The sequence below is a fragment of the Sus scrofa genome, chromosome 15 (genome assembly GCF_000003025.6).
Source record: "Sus scrofa isolate TJ Tabasco breed Duroc chromosome 15, Sscrofa11.1, whole genome shotgun sequence".
Classification (NCBI taxonomy): domain Eukaryota; kingdom Metazoa; phylum Chordata; class Mammalia; order Artiodactyla; family Suidae; genus Sus; species Sus scrofa.
Window position 1 is genome coordinate 7,580,001 of NC_010457.5, and position 18,699 is coordinate 7,598,699.

Here is an 18,699-nt window from a genome sequence, read left to right on the forward strand (position 1 = left end):
AACTTTTTCTTTAATCTCTAACATAATGAAGCAGGAAAGCTCCTTCAGGTAAGGAGGAGCTGCTGGCATTTCTGGAGGGGATGAGTGGCTGCCATCTTCCCAAGAAGCTCCTGTGATAGGAAGTTGGTAGAGTCTCAAAATTGGCCCCTCCCCACTGGAACCATGGCACTGCAGAATTTCCTCTCTCATTTCACTTAATACGCATATTTTTTACATAGCTAATCTGAAATGGAAACATTTTTATCCCTATACTCAAAACTGCTTTTGTTTTATCAGCTGACATTTTACAACTCATTAATTTATAATATGGGTTTAATGCCTTTGACTGTTCCTGGGATAAAAAATTAAAGTGACAAAGCTAGTTTGTATAAAGGCTGACTGTAGTATGTTCATAGTAGTTCTTTTAGAGCAGCATTTTGTCCTGGAGAGCACATTCCATGGGAATATTTCGAACTGGCCTGGTCCCTTCTCATAGCATTAATTAATCTTGCATCCCCAAGTGATAGATAAAGCTATTTCCATTTTTAAATTGGGAAGTTAAGTCTCATGCATTTAAGTGACACACATTCAAATTCAGAAGAAAATCTCTGTTTGAGTTTGCTTTGCCTTGTTGCACCTGCCATAAGACCCCAATTATTAAGTGAGAACTTGAACTTTGATTTAGTTCTCTGATCTTTATCCATCCAAGTTCAGAGGGAACAAGTTAACTGTGATAAAGGGGACCAAGGATAAGTCTTTACTGGAAAAACAAGTTACTGGACAAAAATCCTTGAAGAAGAGCTGAATCCCATTTTTAATAGCGCAGTACCTAGAAATCAACCTGTGGGGGGAAGGAGAAGGAATAAAAGGCTAGGGTTCAGGTGAAGAGTCTTAGAATGTCCCCCAACACTTACGACATATAAAAACATTCTAGGAAAGCAATAGGACCATAACCTCTTGGCTCAAGTATGAATGTTCTTCAAGCATCTAGTAGGATGACTCATGATATTCCAAAGGACTTCTTTTAAACTTTATACTATATTATCAGAAGAGACATTTTTAAAATGGGGTTACATGTCTGTATCACGAATTAGCTGAAGGATTAAGCATACTGTCTCCGATCATGAGCCTCCTACCTGAAAACATTTTTGCAAATCAATTTTTATGTGAAGGACCAGCACCTAAATGTGACTGGCACACATTCAGATCCTTTTCACCTAAGGCTACCACATATCTCAGCAGCAGACGAAAGAAGACACAGGGGCCATGGTCCTTCTTTATTGTTATTGTACTGGTTATCAGTGTTTTATGGTTCACACACTGCAATCACACATGCAATTTCGTAGGCTCCTGTGGAAACCTCATAGACAAGGAACCTGTTATCATTATTTTTTCCCATTTGTATCAGATTTCCTTGGATGATAGGCCAAGGCCACATAGCTGGTTACATGTTAGGACTGGGACAAGAAGACAGGTCTTCAAGCTCATAATTCAGGGAACTGCCTCTTTATTTCTATTGTTTCCAAACTATTTTGGGAAACATGGGTGTATTGTTAGATTCTGGTAATTGATCAAATTGGTAGGCTTCTGTAACTCAAATTAAAAGGATCCGTGAAAGTAGCAATCATCAAAACAATTTAAAATTAAGCGACATCCGTGGCGTGAAAATCCCCTGAAGTCCCAGGGATCTCCATTCATTTTCTCTGATCTTATGGAGTTTACATTTACGTTGCATTTTTCACAGGGAATGTATATTATGATGTATATTTCTGTATGGCTCTTGTTTACCCTCAAATGTGCTTTCAACTTCCAGCTTTGGCACCAACTGGCTGCAGGGCCTTAAATGAGTCATTTGACCTCCTTGTACCTGGTCAATTGCCTCCTTTATCACATGTCCAGAGTGACTTCCAGTATCCTTCTTGCACTACGATTTTGTACTCTATTTTCCCAAGTAGATAGTAAGCTTCCTGAGGTGAGAGTAGCACATCCCTGTATCTGCCAGACTCAGCTCATTGCAGGTATTTAATCAATGTTTGACAATGGCCTCGAAAGACTTATTGGCATACTTAGCTTGAGTGGAGTTATAGAAACTCATGATTGACCGCCTCACTAGCAATTAACTGTCTATAACCCGAATATGTAATTTTCCTTTACATCAACAAAACTTTTGCTTCTGGTGAAGATGAAGTCTGGCCCCTCCACATCCGTTCTTTTGCATGTGAATACATTAGCAACTGAGATCTTATTTGTACTGTAACTGACAGAATAATGTAGAGAAAGCATATAAGTATGAAAAGGGGTTAGTTAGGTAACATTATATAGGGCATCTTCAAAACAACAGTTCTCGTATTTCAAATGTCAAGCTAATTATCAGCAACGTTTAAATGCTGTGATAGACCATTTTTGCAAATGCTGAAATTTTCCATCAGGTATGGACATTATAAAAATGTCACGTTTTGCCACTATTCTGTTACATGTCACTAGAATACAAAATCTGAAAAAAGTTATATCAATAGACAATAGAAACCATTATTTGTTTTGCATATGATTGTAAAATTAATTTGTCTGGGGATAAAATTTAGTGTACTGTTTACTTAGAAGGAAGAATAGAGAGGAATTAATATATTGCAATCTGGTGAGGTGAAAATAATGCTTATTATAGATAAACTATGAAGCTTTTTAAATATAATTTTTTTTTAGTAATGCACAACTCAGATATATCTTTCCAGGCCCATTTGCTATAAAGCAAATTTAAGTATCAGCTTTATACCCTTTGGTAACCCCATATTACACATACAGTTTTAGAGAAAATGAAACTTTAATATGATTCCACATAAAATGGTAAGCCATGCCAATAATTCATATGCACTTCATATGCAAATAGTTTTATCTTATCCATCAATTATCATGTAAACATGGTATCACATGGCAAATTTCCCTGTAATACAGTACAGTACCTGTATATAATTATGGGTACATTTTGCCAGTGCAACTGTTACACAGAATTGTAATTAATTCCTCTGAAGATTACTGGGAGAGTTTTGGATACTGATGCTGTTTTTGGACATTTATTACTGCTCTTTAGTTGGCTTTTTGCTGTGCCTCAGAGACAGATGTAAAATTAGTGTCTATTTTGAGCCAGCAAACAGTACATCTTTCCTCTTGTTTATTGAATTGCAGAAAGAAATTCTTTGGGCTCCCACTTCTTTGTGGTTTTGAAGTAACTGTCTGTTTTTCTGCCAGCCATGTAGCTCCAATACATGTATAAAATTTTGCTGAGACTTATGCAAAGGATGGCTTATTTGGCCTAACGTTAAGAACTGAGGAGAACTTTGCTATGTTATGTAGGTGGTTCTATGCTTTTGGAATGTTGAAAAAAAAAAAATACGTATCGTAAGTTGAAGAATCGACACTGGACTAATATATTCTGCCCGATGACCCTCATTTAAAACCAGTATATGTAGGTTATTATACAAAATTGAATCTCTTCTTTGCAGAGACAAAGCTACATTATTAAGATCCCTCATGCCAATGGGGGATGATGGTGGGCAAAAACGGAAACAGGAACAAATGGGAAAATGAGCTTATTTTATTTCCTAATGTAAATGGAGGTAAACCCATCATGGATTGGTCCTTCTATAGTAGGAATATTTTGTGGTGAAAACTTCCCCACTGCTTACACTTGGCAAATCCACTGACTTGAGAGAAAAATTTAAAGGAAAATCCTGGGGATTTAGAAGTGGGGGGGAGGAGATGGGGAGCAGGAAAGTGCAATGTCCATATTAACAGATTTAATTTTGATTGTTAGAAGGTCAACCAGAAAGGACAGAATGAAATGATCTATTCTGAATTCAGATACACACACACTTTGTTGGGAATTGTTTTACCTGGATTTAAAACAAGTGGGGGTGGGGTACCAACATAATGGCTCTGGGAAGCCATCCAATGGGAATGGATATCCTACTTAACACACTCTGGAAAAGATGGCATACTGCTTCTGTAAGTGAACTTGACAGCAGTTATTTATTTAGTTTAAAAGTATTTACTACTATGTGTGAGCGAGAACCCTAAAGGTTGTGAAGTATTGTTGGCCTGTGAAGGTGATGGATGCTATACCCCTGACCCTATATGGTGAGACATGACTTCATTGCTTGTTTAGATTGTTCTGATATTTGGGACTCCTCAAGGGCTGTTCATAAATCATTTATCTCTCTTCTTTTTTTTTTTTTCACAAGAAAATATTTCAATTGTATTGCTGCAGGAGCACTCACGTGTCACACGGGATATTGTGGTCCATGCAGAAAAAGACCTTAAAAGGCATGGTTTTTTTTTCCAGGATAAAGGCCTTTTAATGCCTGTCCAGCCTTAGATAATTTTATTCACTCCTTCTGGACCTTTCTTTATTCCTCCTGTGCCCAGAGATCAGTTTTTAGGAGGTGGGTTGAAAGCTTCCCAGGCCTCCGAAGCTTTTGTTGTAGCCCCCACCACTCTCACCAACTGCCCCCCCAAACTGCCCTGAACTCAGTGTTCAGAAAATTTGTAAAGAATCTTCTGCTTGTTGCTAAGAAATGGTTAAATCTCAGTCACCAGGGGAAAAAAAAAAAAAAGCACATTATTGATTGTACTAAGGTATATCTGGACCACACAGCTAGAGCAGAGATGTTAGAATATCTCTCTTTTTGTAGATCTGAGGGCATTACCCAGCCTGAACTTGCCTAAGCCCTTGTGGTCACACCTCTTGAAAAGGTTTTGTTTCCCCCGTCAATTGGTATTCAAACCAGGTCAGCAGATTCTGTTTGCCCGGCTCCGCTGCCGTTTTCATTTTAATTTGCACCTGTTGTGCAGTTGTTCCGAAGGCAAGTGCAGACCCGCGGATTATACAAAGATCATATTATGAGCAGATATGCACGGTGTAATCTTTTTGTCCCCAGCCTCACATGACAAAAAAAAAATCTCTCTCTTTTTGTTCCTTTTTTACTCCCTGGGAACCTGTCAAAGCAAACAGATATGACTGACTAAAATTTGTAACTAGACATGTTTCCAGAATTCTCCAAAAGCATTATGAACCTGACACACAATCCTTTGCATTTTTCTCCTCCTTTTCTGCCACTTTTGTATAATCCGATAGCTGGCGAGAGCCACTTGAGATAGCTCAGTTGATAACTTAGCGAAGGATTGCTTTATTAGGCGCAGAGAAATCAAAATGAACCTGAAAATTGTTTGCGCTTTTTTTTTCTTCCACGGGCTCTTTTTTTTTTTTTTTTTTTTTTTTTTTCTTTCTTTCTTTCTCTCTCCTCTTGTTCCCATGATGTCATGGTTCTAACTTGTTTTTTTGTGTGTGTTTCTGGAGAGTTGGGTTAACAGTTCTTGGCAATCCTGTGTGTGCGTAACGGCTGGTGTGTTTCTCTAGCTGAGCTAATGCCCCGTGTTTATTACTCTAATCTTTCTTGTCTGGTGGTAAAGTGGACAATTTATGTACTAGCATGTAGGCCGAGAGCCTGTGAGGGCTGACTAATTCAGAAACAGCCACCTTCAATTGAGTTCACAGACCTTATTTACAGGCTGTCTATTTTAAGAAAAGCTACTGAGCATTGCTGGGGCTGAGGGCTGCAAAAGCAGCCCGCCGGTTCTCGTGAGTTATTTTAACATTTGTGTTGGTCTTGCCTGTGTCACTTTGAAATCTTCTGTAATTATGGCACTATGAAGACATCTCAATAGTGGTATTAATGGTCCAGAAGATATGGCTTTTCCTCATTTTCTGCTTAAGAGATTGGGATATAAATGACCTTAGCACATGACGGTTGACATAGAAGGAACAGTGAACATTTCACACTGACCAGGTTTGTGTACGTGTCTGTATATTTGGGTAAATAGATGGACATTGTGTGTGTGTGTGTGTGAGAGAGAGAGAGAGAGAGAGAATGTGTGTGTGTGTGTGTGTCTGCTGTTTCTAGGAATAAAACCACAGCTAATATGGTGAAGTCATGTCGTGTTTATAGTACAACATTTTATAGTAAACACTTCCATGTCACTAAACTAATAAAATTGTCAATTGCTAATCTATTTTCTAAGTTTTTGTGGAGTATCAGAAGTGCTACTGCAATATGTCTCTGCATCTAGAGGCGTATTTTTGAGTATATGTGCTTCTGTGGCTTTTGAAATTTTCCCATATGTGTAGCCAAAGAACCATTCAAAATCAGAAAGAGGACCCAGCTATAACTGAATAAAAATTAAAATGCTGAAACATGAGAGGTATTAACTATATTTTTCCTGCCAGTGTTGAATAATTGTTATGAAAATATTAATTATTTTCCATGTAACTGAACAGTGAGAAGTGACTGATAGTTTACAACAGAGTGTTTAGAGAGTGTGTGTTCTGTGCTTTCTCTTCAGTGGTGAACTATGACAATGTAGTGGACACGGGTTCTGAAACAGATGAGGAGGACAAGCTTCAGATTGCCGAGGAGGACGGGATTGCAAACCCTCTGGACCAGGAGAGGAGTCCGGCTAGCGTGCCCAACCAGGAGTGCTCCCCACACGTGAGCCAAGCTCTGCTGCCACGAGAGGAAGAGGAAGATGAGCTAAGGGAGGGTGGAGTGGAACATACCTGGCACAACAGTGACATTCTGCAAGCCTCTGTAGATGGTCCAGGTAAGTGTCTAAAACGACTTGGCCCCTTCCTGTGCCATCTCAGACTAGTCTGTACTACCTAGTGGAACGTCCACAACCAAATCATTAAAATGTTTCTTCGCAGCGCCCTCACAGAATAGAGATACCAAGGCTGGTGACAGATTATGAAGTGAGAGTCGTGTTATCACATTACAGCACTGACATCTTAGGAAGGGATTATGTTTCCGTTTGGATGCAAGTTGAATATGAACTACATTTTAAACACACAACGTGAAGGATTTGCGCCACGTGCACGATGTGCCAATTATACAGCACGATCAAGATCTGTCCTCTCAGGATGGAAAATGGAAGCAAACGTAAAAGCTCACAACTAACGAGTATTTGAAAGTTTTTTGTAGCCATCCAAACCAAGTAACTGTCAGTTTAATGTCATTTCAGTGTCTGTCCGACACCTCCTATTGTAATTCAACCATCTAATCATTCCCTTTTGTTAAGTGTGAATGTGATTTCACACTTCTACCTGGTCAGATACTTTTCTTATTCTTTAACAGCTAAGTACTTGATGATGATTCTTGCTGTTTGGTAGGAATCTCTGGGAAAGTAGAAATGGTCCAGGGTCAACTATCATGAAAAGAAGGTACATTATCTTCAAACGAAAACTTCAGATGCCACAGTGAAAAAGGAAATGTCATGGTCTAAAATTCACTTAGGATGACACATCACCAAGGTATGAAATGATTAACAAATAAAGGAGAATTAATAGTATCTCCCCGAAACTCCCTCTGCTCATCTCTACTTGGTAAGGTGGTCTGTAAAAAAAATTTTTTAATGATCCTTCTAATTCAAACCTTCATGTCTCCTTAATCTGTGTTCCAAGACCCAGTGAGAGCTATCATGATTTACCCCACCTAGGTTTTTTTTCTTAAGATAGAAATAACAATAGCATTTTTATAAATAGATGAAGTGGGTGGGAAGGAAATAAGCAAGTGCAAGAGTCCACAAGAGTCTACCTATATGCTCTTGTGATGTCGCAGACTATAAAACGTCGAACGTAGGCAGAGTAATTGTTTGGTATAAAAGCACTTCCACTACTAAAGAAAATTAAATGTGAAAAAAAAAGACCGATGGCAGTCTGAGTGTAGTGTATTTGTTTTTCGTTTTCCTAACATACTGTGCCAAGTTTTGTACTCTTTCTGTTTCCAATTTTGCTTTCGGTGAAGGTTTCTCGAATCTCAGCAATCCCACACATAAACATTTATCGCTATATCCATTAAGACTTAAGGTTTTAGATTTTCAACTATGAGGGAGAACTCAGCCAAAGATGCTTGAAAGATAAATACGTTTAATTAGGGGCAGAGGATGATCATTAAAGGAAGTCTGACTGCTGCAGAAGTCATTAACAATCTTAAATGAAATTTTTATTTTTATGATAGCCATTTACATGTATAATAAGAGCCAATGATTCTTGGGAGCAGTGTGACAGAAACAGAGTGTGGCGAGAACTCATGTAAGACATACTATTTAAATGAGCTGGTGTTAGCTATTCATATTTGTTAATGAACTAGATATGCAGGGCTATAAGAATGAATGTTCTGATGCTTTAAATTTTAATATCTAGAAATCAAGGGTAAGGACCAATTACTAGAATTCCACCCTTAAAGGAATAATTAATAACGATATAACAAATGTACAGCTCTGAACTTCTGAAAAAAAAAGTTTAATTTTAAAAAATTAAGATCAATAATTGAAAAACAGCCAAAACAGCCATGTCAAGCTGTAGTAGTCTGTGATCATGGCTGCTTTTTGTGTTGGTCATGGATCGTAATTCTAAATGCTTTAATATACAATCATCCATATGAATGCTTTACAGACTCTGTTATCACCTGTAGTTAATGGTGCCTGTGATACAAATGAACAGGCTGTTCTTTGCTCTTACCTTTATGGTAAATAAACTAGCATTCTGGAGTCACAATAATTAAATAAAATGTAAATCCCTAATCTCATTTGGCTTATTTGGACCAAGAAAGTTACCCGGCTATTACCTGTCTAGTTCTAATGATTAGTAATGATTTATTGTTCTTCTTTTTTTATTGTTCCAAAAGTGCTCTGATGTGGTGCCTTGATGTCTAATGAAAAGAAATTGGTCTTAAAAAGCTACTCATTGTTTATCCCTACTCTTAGATAACACATTTTTCTTCTGATAAAATATTTTTCTTATTTATTGTTGAAAACACACACTAAAGACAATAATTCTAATTCTGGTGCTGTTTTATTTAGTAGTGTTTTATTCCTGGTGCCTGGCTGTCTACCACCATACCTCAGCACATAACTTTACTCTGAGATAAGCCTCCTCTCCGTTGCTCTCTCTCCCTTGCTTTCTGTAGTTTGTCTGCAGGATGCAGGTTTTCCACTGAAGAGCGCAGTGGAGTTCTTACTGTGCCTTTCCGGTTCCAGCACAATCAAAGTTTTGTGTTTAGAATTGTCCTTGACATTCTTTCGTCCCACAATGGGGTGGACACAGTGTGCTGGAAACCATGACATCATTATCATTGACACAGACTTAAATAAATCACCTGCATCTTGGCCTCTTTCTGCTTATTCAAGGATTCTTCATCTTGAGGAAAGAAGTGATTCTTTATTTTTACAAACTTTCATCCCAAGGGTGACTGGAAAATGCAAACTTTTACAAGTGTTTTAAAAACAAATATACTATGTGGTTTTAGACACAGTATGCTGAGTCAGAGGTGTCTTAGAAAATGTTTAAGGTTAGGTGTGAGGCCGAAAGACAGCCGTGATTGCCTTTAGTTCAGAGAGCATACTCTTAACCTGTGTTCTGATGTCCTTCTGAATGTGGATGCATAAAGGAAAATTAAATAGGCATATACATAGTATTTCAAATATGTACCTGAAAGGGCATAGTGCTTCCTTTTAATAAATTGAGTTTGATGCTCAAAAAAGAAAAAGGTTGATGCTCATTAAGTTGACACAAAGTACATTCCAGGTAAAAGTGACACCATCTCAGTTGCATAATCTTTGATAAAAGAGGGTTATAGTTAAAGTAATACGATAGAGTGTAGCCCACACTGAGTGCCATCTACACATTTGAATACACAGCATTTAATAATTTGGGAAGAAACCATCTCCTGTAACTTCTCTTTACTTTTTCATAAGAAAATGACAATGAGGAAGGAAGTACAGCAGAAATCTTGAACATTACCACTATTATGCAAAAAAAAAAAAAAAATTACTGTTAACTGTTTTCCCCTCAGTGACTTGATCTCTCAGATGGAAAACTTATGATTCTTCTAACTCTTGGCTACCAGAAATCACATGAGAGGAGTGAGGAAGAAGGACACATAAGTTATATTTATATCTAGTACTGAACTTCTCAGAAATACCTTAAATTAATTCCTTAAATATCAGGTAAGGGAGTCATTCAGTCAATCAGTTATTATAATCAACAATACGGTATTGCATATTGAATTCCTACATGTTATATGCATCCTGTGAAAATATACCTTAAATAAGAGAGAAGTCCAGGGCCAAGAATGAATTTGAAGCGGTCATAGAATTTAAAGAGACGTCATTCAAATTATCTGACTAGTATTATGTACAGTGGCACTAAATTAGCATCTATTTATATCTATGTATTTTACCTTAAGAGGCTCATTGATTTTTCAGTTCTGATGGCATAAACAGATACTACTTGTAAAACGTGTATTTTCTGAGTTCCTGTCCTGGCGCAGTGGTTAACGAATCCGACTAGGAACCATGAGGTTGCGGGTTCGGTCCCTGCCCTTGCTCAGTGGGTTAAGGATCCGGCGTTGCCATGAGCTGTGGTGTAGGTTGCAGACGCAGGGTCGGATTCCACGTTGCTGTGGCTGTGGCGTAGGCCAGTGGCTACAGCTCTGATTCGACCTCTAGCCTGGGAACCTCCATGTGCCGTGGGAGCGGCCCAAAGAAATAGCAAAAAGACAAAAAAAAAAAAAAAAAAAAAAAAAAAAAACCAAAAAAAACCCCCTGTATTTTAATGTTGCTAAAACATTAGCTAGAATCTGTTTTTCTACCAAATAATTATGACTACGATGTGATAAACCAAAATGGTCAAGATAAATTTGAGAATTCACAGAGACCTCTTTATAAAATATCTCCTGTTTTAAACAAAATGATTATCACCGAGAGATATTTATCCCAGATAGATCAGATAGATCTTGTTTGGTTCTCACTGGTATTGTTATTGTAACAATACAGTTTTTTAAAGTTCATATTTAATTTACTTTCTTGCAGGATTTCTAACTGTCATCTGTCCTCTGCGCCTCCCACATACTCTACAGTTTGGTGGGCAGAAAATTCAAGAGTTCTACTTTCCAGTCTCTTCCCATGTTAAAATATTACAATTTTAGAGAATGACCTTTCATAATTTATAAACCTTCAGCTCCAATGTTACATATTTTCATCTGCATCAGAACATTGAGCCATTGTTACAGCTCTGTGTTTTCCCTCAGAAATGACTGTGATTATCTACTAGGGAATACATGGTAAGGATGAAAGATATTTATGGAATGGTAGAGAAGGAAATAAGGAAAATATGTCTTAGAAGTTTATATAAAACAGTGAAACAGGTGTACCTCTGAGATACTTGTTTTATAAACTGGACATTTAAAATTTTTGTATGTAGAATTAGGGTTTTTTTTTTTAATTATGTTTGCATAGATTAGCACCATCGCAGCTACTCTAAGGAGGGAAAAAAGCATGAAAATAAAATAAATTCGAACTTGTCTCTGATCATCCAGTTTCCAGAGGCATAGCAGCCAGCGTGCCTCTTCGTAAGTACAAATACTTAGTTGCTTTTGACTCTTATTGAAAAAATAATATCTTTCCCCCTGTTTGTCACTAGAACTGCCACCAGAAGAAAAGCCCTTCGTTTGCCCCAAATAAGCCCCTCTGTTTTTCACAGCTTGCAGTAATGCTTAAAGTAAATAAGTTCTTGTGCAGCCAGCACTATTGGATTCATTCAACTGCCTGAACAAAGCTATTGTTTAGAGGTTTACAACAAGCCTTTTCTCTGTTTCCTTTAAAAGAATCTTCCTTGTTCCTGTGGTTGGCATGCTTAGTATAGTAAGCCTTTCTACAGTTCTCAAATGCTAAAGATAATTTTCCCCCACAGATGAAATGAAGGAAGACTATGACACTATGGGGCCGGAAGCCACGATCCAGACCGCAGTGAACAATGGTACAGGTAAGTAGGTTTACAGTGCCAAGAGCATGTCTATCCCACGGGTTTAGTGAGTTAGGGACAGAAACACTGACCCGTCTACTTGCATCTCCATGACTTAACAACTAAGTCCGATTTTACAAGTCTCTTGTTTGGTTTCAAATCAGAATTCTCTGTATTTTGGTATTTTATTCAGCAAATATATCTTTTCTTCGTAAACCCCCAATTTGCCCCTGAAAGTTAGAAAACTGAACTGGATAAAAAATCTTTTCAAAACACAAGTGTAGGCAAATTTCTGGAAGTAATTTTTATTTTAAAAGATTGCATAAATATCACTTATAATATAATATGCCCTCTTCCAGTCACCACTTGATATTAGTCACTGAGATTCAAACTATATGGTGTAATTTAGATTGTAAAAGACTTTTTCAGAAAGATAAACCAAATTTCTGTGAACATTCCTCACAAAAATTAATCATCTGAGTTTCTAGTCTTCCTTCGTTTTATTTTTCAGTACCCTCTAGATTCTCTAAATAATGTTTTCCAGGCAGAAGTTTTATAGAGAAGAATTGACAACTTCACTTCTTTTTAATGCAGCTAAAAAAATTTGCAGTGGGAATTTAGTAAGTGGTGTTTTGTTTTCTCTGCTACTGCTGGAGAACGGGGTGTCAGGACAATTGTGACATTTCAGGTTCTTTCCCCAAAACTGAATGGTGTCTTCTCTCACACCCTCACATCACCAGTGCCGATTTGCATTGACTCACTCTGTTTATCTCTCTTTTCCTAGATCAGACTAAGGATTTTTGGTGTTTCAAACAGTTCACACTACCATCACAGATATTACCATAGTGCCCAGTATATGGTTATTTTCTAAAACAAAACCAAAAAATCACATAACTATTTTCACTCAGCTCACTAATGGGAAAAACATTAGTTTCATGAAGTTTTAGAAATGTAAATAATTAAGATGATACATCTCCCTTATATTGATACTCATCACAATTCATGATGTGCTTCTATTTAGAATGCTCTTATTGATAACTTAAAAGGCACCCATTTACATTCTTGGGTGTAAAATAAGAGAAATCATAAAAAACTTAGAATTTTTCTTTCATTTGAATAATGTCAATTTAGCTGTACATATGGGATTATGGAAAAGGCATAGATTTAGGAACCTAGAATCCAAATTTTTAGCTACCACACTGGCAAAAGATTGTGATCTTGGATAATCCAGTTACCCTTATTAGCACTCAATTTCCACACCTGAAAAATGAATAGATTTCACTCATTGCTTGTTAAGAATATTTCTAGCCTTAGTATTCTATGGTACAGGGATTCACCACATAAAATAGAAACAAGACAAAATAACTTCATATGAAAACATAATAATAAAGAGATACCATAAATTAGGTACTTTCTATAATGTTCTAACTCATGGGATCAAAAATGGTTTCATATTCCTTTTAAAGACAAATGTTAAATTTCAAGTTCAAGCATAAATAAACTAATTTCATTAACTTTATAGGCCTTTAAAGTGTCATAAAAGTAAATGTATTCCACAAAGTGACACTTTACTAGCTGTTTTAAATACTTAAAGTCTAAAGTGAGGTTAATAAAAATGGTTCCCGTTCAGAAGATTTAAAAATCAATTTTGAATGTTCCTTCACCTTTCCATACTATTTACCGTTCCTTATACTTCCTATGTATTCAGTCAATAAATAAATCAATAAGTACTCATTGAGTGTCTTCTATCTACTCACCTTTATGTGCAAATGTTGTGGAATAAGGGCCAGGAAGCCTTAGACATGGCTGCTGTTTATTTGGAAGATGAGATTAACACACAAGAAAAAAAGAAAAACAAAAACCATAAGTGGAAAATATGTGATAAATATGTAACAAATGGTAGGAACCATATTTATCCCAAATTACAGAAATATGAGAAATCCTATAGGATGGCTCTTCAGAAAACGTTTCATGAAGAAGGTGACATTAGCACTAAGTACGTTTCAGTAGTCACAGAGGAGTGCGGAAGGTCTCTCTAGCAGAACAGGAGTGTGTGAGTCAAGGAAGGAAATTGTAATGTCTATTTAGAGGGTAGTGAGTAAAAGGAATGGGTTGAATCAAAGGGTTCAAGGAGACAATTCATGGGAAATGAAGCTGGACATGTAAGTTAAATGTAAATGGAGAATGTAAAAGAACAGACAAGCAAGTTTGGGGCATGTTATACTACCATGATTTCTGAAAACCTAGACTTTGAGAGACCAACTGGAAGTCATTGTAGTTATTCAGGTGTGAAGTGACAAAAAGCTTGTCCTTGGGTGGTGGCAGTGCTGAAATTAGTAACATGACTTCTTAACAACTAACTGATTCTCTTGGTGATGGAATCAAAATGGCTTCAAGATTACACATTTGTATGTTTGGAACGTGTCAATACTTGCTATTTCTTGATAAACAGAAAAAGGGTCCAATTTTGAGAAGACCTTGAACTGGTCTTTAGACATAAGTATTTTTCATATAAAAGTTGTGTGTGTGTGTGTGTGTGTGTGTGTATTCATGTTCATTGGAAATGAGGAATTGAAACTCAGGAAGTCAGGGCTAGAGATAGAAATTTGAAAATCATGCAAATATATTCAGATAGTATTTAATATCCTGGGACTATGACACGTACACTTGAAGTGTATTTATTGAAACAGTAGAAAGCTGAGGCCAGGGCTTCTAGCGAGTAAGGAGAAAAATCAAATTTGCTAAAAGAAAAAAAGATTAAGACACAGAAAAAATATTAAATATACAGAAGGCAAAGAAATCAAGCTTCAGAAGTAGAGAATGGTCAACTGAACCACAAGATTCAAATAACTGCAACTGAAAGAATGCTGAGTAAATACACTGGACTTGGTAGTTAGGAATTTACCAGTGACCCTCAGCTTAGAATGTTGGCCTTTTAGAGAATAAATACATATCTCCTCCCAACCATAACTTTACCAATGGTTGAAGTTGCTTATTAATGGAGCATCTCTTTCTCTCCACGTAAGTCCTACTGATCAAGATCAAGCTCTTGGCTGACCTTCCTCTCTAGCCATCCCAACCTATGGTACTATCTTTCTCCAGTGAACTCTTAAAGAACAAATCAGTGAACCTGGCTGTAGATGCTGTAGTGTGCTGTTACTTAATGTGTTGTCTTTTCCAATTTCTATTGTAAACTCTGAGGACAGCGGTGTTTTAGGTTACAACATTGCCTATGAGAGTGCCTTAAAAGTAATAGGATCTCAACAAATGTTTTTATTAATGAGTGAATATGAAATTATTTAATAGCAGATACAGTCAAAGTAGAACAGACGTTGGAATAGATAATTTTTTTGTCCTTTTAGGGCCACACCCAAGGCATATGGAAGTTCCCAGGCTAGGGGTTGAATTGGAGCTTCAGCTGTCAGGCCTATGCCACAGCCACAGCAATGACAGATCCTTAACCCACTGAGCGAGGCCAAGGATGGCAGCCACATCCTCATGGATACTAGTCGGGTTCCTTACCACTGAGCAACAATGGAAACTCCTGGAATAAATAAATTTTAAACAGGTTAATCATATTTTCCAATAAAAAAAAAGTGTTGTTATTAACTGGAATAAGTTGTTGAGGGAAGAAAAAGAAAATGTCTCTAATACTTTTCTCTGAATAGTCAACACACAAATTTCATTCCTAACTAGAATAAAGGAAAAGGTCTTTGAATTTTCTACTCAAGTCTACAAATATATTAAATAGTAGGGTTTAACCAAGTTCATATCAATAGCTAGAGTCATCTTTTAGAATCTAAAATATCTCCTTCCAAGTATATTCTACTGAGTTTAAAGCTGCAAGAAATAGTGGGAAGGGCTTAGTTGAATTGAATCACAGAATTCTAAATTTGAACGTTATTATACTACAGAACAATTCCTTGACTGTAATTTGACGTTTGAGGAAACTGTAATAAAAATGCCACATAGTTAACTGATAGCAGATTTGGGAATAAAAGCTAGATCACTGTAACTATCTATTAGCTTAAGAAGGTTTTTCCCACTCTTAAGAGCTAATCCTGCTAGAAACTATGTCATCATCTTTGACTTTACATACTTTACCTAATTAAAGAATTTGTCAATTCTACTATCATAAATACCATATGTCACTTTTATTTACCCACTCATTTTTTTCACTATCTTAATTTAAATTTTCATCTTCACTGTAGTTATTACATGCCTATTTAACTGGGCTCCCTGTTTTCAATCTGTAATTTCTTCAATCCATTCTTTTTTTTTCTAACACTTAGGGCAGACAGATAATGGTAACTCATTCCCTACTCCACTTTATCCTCAGCCTTGCATGGCTCTCTGGTGCTTTCAGAATGAGTCAGCATTTCAATTGAATTGGCACCTTCCCTGCTGTAACCCCATCTTGCCTTTATTATCACCTCCCAGAATCTGAAAGACTGCTGACCCTTTATACTCCTTTGCCCTTGCTCATGGTTTCCCTTCAACCTAGAAAACAACTCATTCTTTCTTAGCATAACAGAATCCTATATATTCTTAAGGGCCGTCTCCACCAGGAAGCCATTTCACAGTCTCCCATCAAGATTAACCACTCATTCTTTTAAGGGTCATTCTCCCTCATATTATACCTAGTCGCCTGCAGGTACATTTCTCCCAACTAGTTGTAAGCTACTTGAGGGCAGGAAGGATATTGAATTTTGGTCACTTTCTCATCCTAGATCCTAGCATAGTCCTAAATCAGAAAGAGTTTTTGAAGAAATGAGAACATGAGTGAGAGATAAACAACACTGGGACTTTCATATTTCCAGGTGGACATATTTTTGACACCTGACCTAAAATATTGATGAAATAATCAGACATTTTTATCTCCCATTTTCCAATCCCTCAAATGAGAAAGACTCAGTTACATCAAACGTCTGGTCTATAACCTTCATAGCCTCCTCTATTTGGTCAGTCCATAGTCTTCCTATAACCCTTTTCTTGTGATCCAAATTCCCCTCTTAGACTCTTTAATTATTCCTGAGAACTTAAAAGTATTGAGGGCTGTTCATTTCATACCAACAGTGTTCCATTCTTATCAGACCAAATCCCTTGTTAATATTGAAAAAAAAGAATCACACTTGTACCAACCTCTGAATCTCTGCCCATGCTATCTCTTGAAATTCTAATCTCCCACTCCCTTTCCTCCTGTTATCCAAATTCTAACCACCTTTCTGTTCTTCAAGGCCCGCCCCATCTCCCATTTCCTTCTTGTGGTTATCCTTGAACACCCCAAACCACATCTATCTCTTCCTTCTCTAAAATCCCATAGCCCTCAGGTGCACACCCATAATTTTAGTATATTGAATTGTTCCTCTTTATATTGTTTACACATATTTAACCTAGTTAATTTCATGGAGACAAGCAATTTCTTGAGCTATAAAACGGGGATAGACTAACTAATATGTACCTATGTTAAGGCATTTAATAAATAATGTGTATATTGGCCTTAGTACATGCCCCCCAAATATTTGCTTTAATAAAAAGACTATTCTCTGTCTGCTTCAAAGTCCCCAATACAGCAGTGAACACACATAGTACTCATTATGACTGGTAAAATGAATGAATGAATATTAGGTGAGGAGGAAATGGACACTGAGAAAGGAAGTCACAATAAGCAAAAACACTCCCTGTGAAGATTAAATTCAGTATCTTCAGAGAGTAAAATCAGGATTTAAATCCCTGAGATCAGCTTGCTAAGGGCAAAGTAAAACAGAGTATCACTACATTTTTTTTACAACAAAGTTACAATAGCAGCACAGCAAAATTGATACACAACAACAGGAAGCATTGCAAACTCTGATTCATACAATAACTTTCTACATTACACTTAATGTTTCTACATTGATTTTAATATTTAAAAAAATGAAAAATAAGTATGCCTTAACACATAACACACAAAGAAGGCTTTTTCCAAAGAACCTTGCATCTTCCAGATATTAATCAGATTTAAATTCAGGATGAAATTATTATGTAGAATTTTTAAGAGTGCGTTTTTTAAATCCCAGAAGATTAGAGAAATGGAAAAACTTGGGCGCATTTATAAACATGAGTTTGTGTGCATGCTCGTAGTAGCAAGGATCTGCGTTAGGTGCATGATGATCATTAGCACTAGTGCAGTTCCACGTGCATCTCAAGACCTAAATAGGCCCCTGATGTTTTCCTTTTTGAATGTGTGAAAGTTATATTTACTCAGACAATCTAGTACTCTAGTTTTAACAGGCTATTAATAACCTGCATCTTTGCTTCCTTTTCTGGGAAGAGGAAAGCACCTTCCATAGGTGCTAGGAACTAGGCAAAGCCAATTTAGGGCTCAGTTCTTAATATGATATAACGTAAGAAAATTACAGTCCAAGAACTAACTCTGTTGATTCTAGGAGTCATTAAACATGCTTCCAGTATTTTAAGAATATACATAAATGCTTCTACATGCATGAGACAAAAGTTGTTTTGAGATGCTCCAGAATCTAGTCAGATAAACTACATTTGAATTTTGTCTCTACCAATTCCTAGTTACATGAACTTGAGTTTATAATCGGCCTTCACTTCTACATCAGTAAAGTGGAAATAATGATTCCCTGTGTACAGAGCCTCATTACAGTGGTTAAACGGTATATCATTGTTAAAGTACCAAGTCCAATGCCTTCACATACTTGATACCCTCTCTTGGTTATTTTTTCTGGTTTGTTTGCGTTTATAAGTAAGTTTAAACCATTTTTATTCATTACAAAATAAATGTATTCTGAACTACTTCTTTCCTTCATGCTGGTTCCTCATTACCCTCTCTAGAATAAAAAAAAAAAAATACGATATTTAACAAA

At 36.7% G+C, this 18,699-nt stretch overlaps 1 protein-coding gene across 5 annotated transcripts in view; it reads left to right on the forward strand.

The window, feature by feature from the left end:
* The window catches only part of ZEB2 (zinc finger E-box binding homeobox 2), a 132,469-nt gene that overhangs the window by 81,122 nt on the left and 32,648 nt on the right, over positions 1-18,699 (forward strand). For 4 of the 5 annotated variants that reach the window (XM_021076506.1, XM_021076507.1, XM_021076505.1 and 1 more), the window contains exons 3-4: positions 6,373-6,630; positions 11,777-11,848. In XM_021076506.1, the coding sequence (XP_020932165.1) occupies positions 6,373-6,630; positions 11,777-11,848 (330 nt within the window). Of the gene's footprint in view, positions 1-5,232; positions 5,820-6,372; positions 6,631-11,776; positions 11,849-18,699 lie in introns of those variants that run through there. The other variant, XM_021076508.1, reaches the window with a different exon arrangement.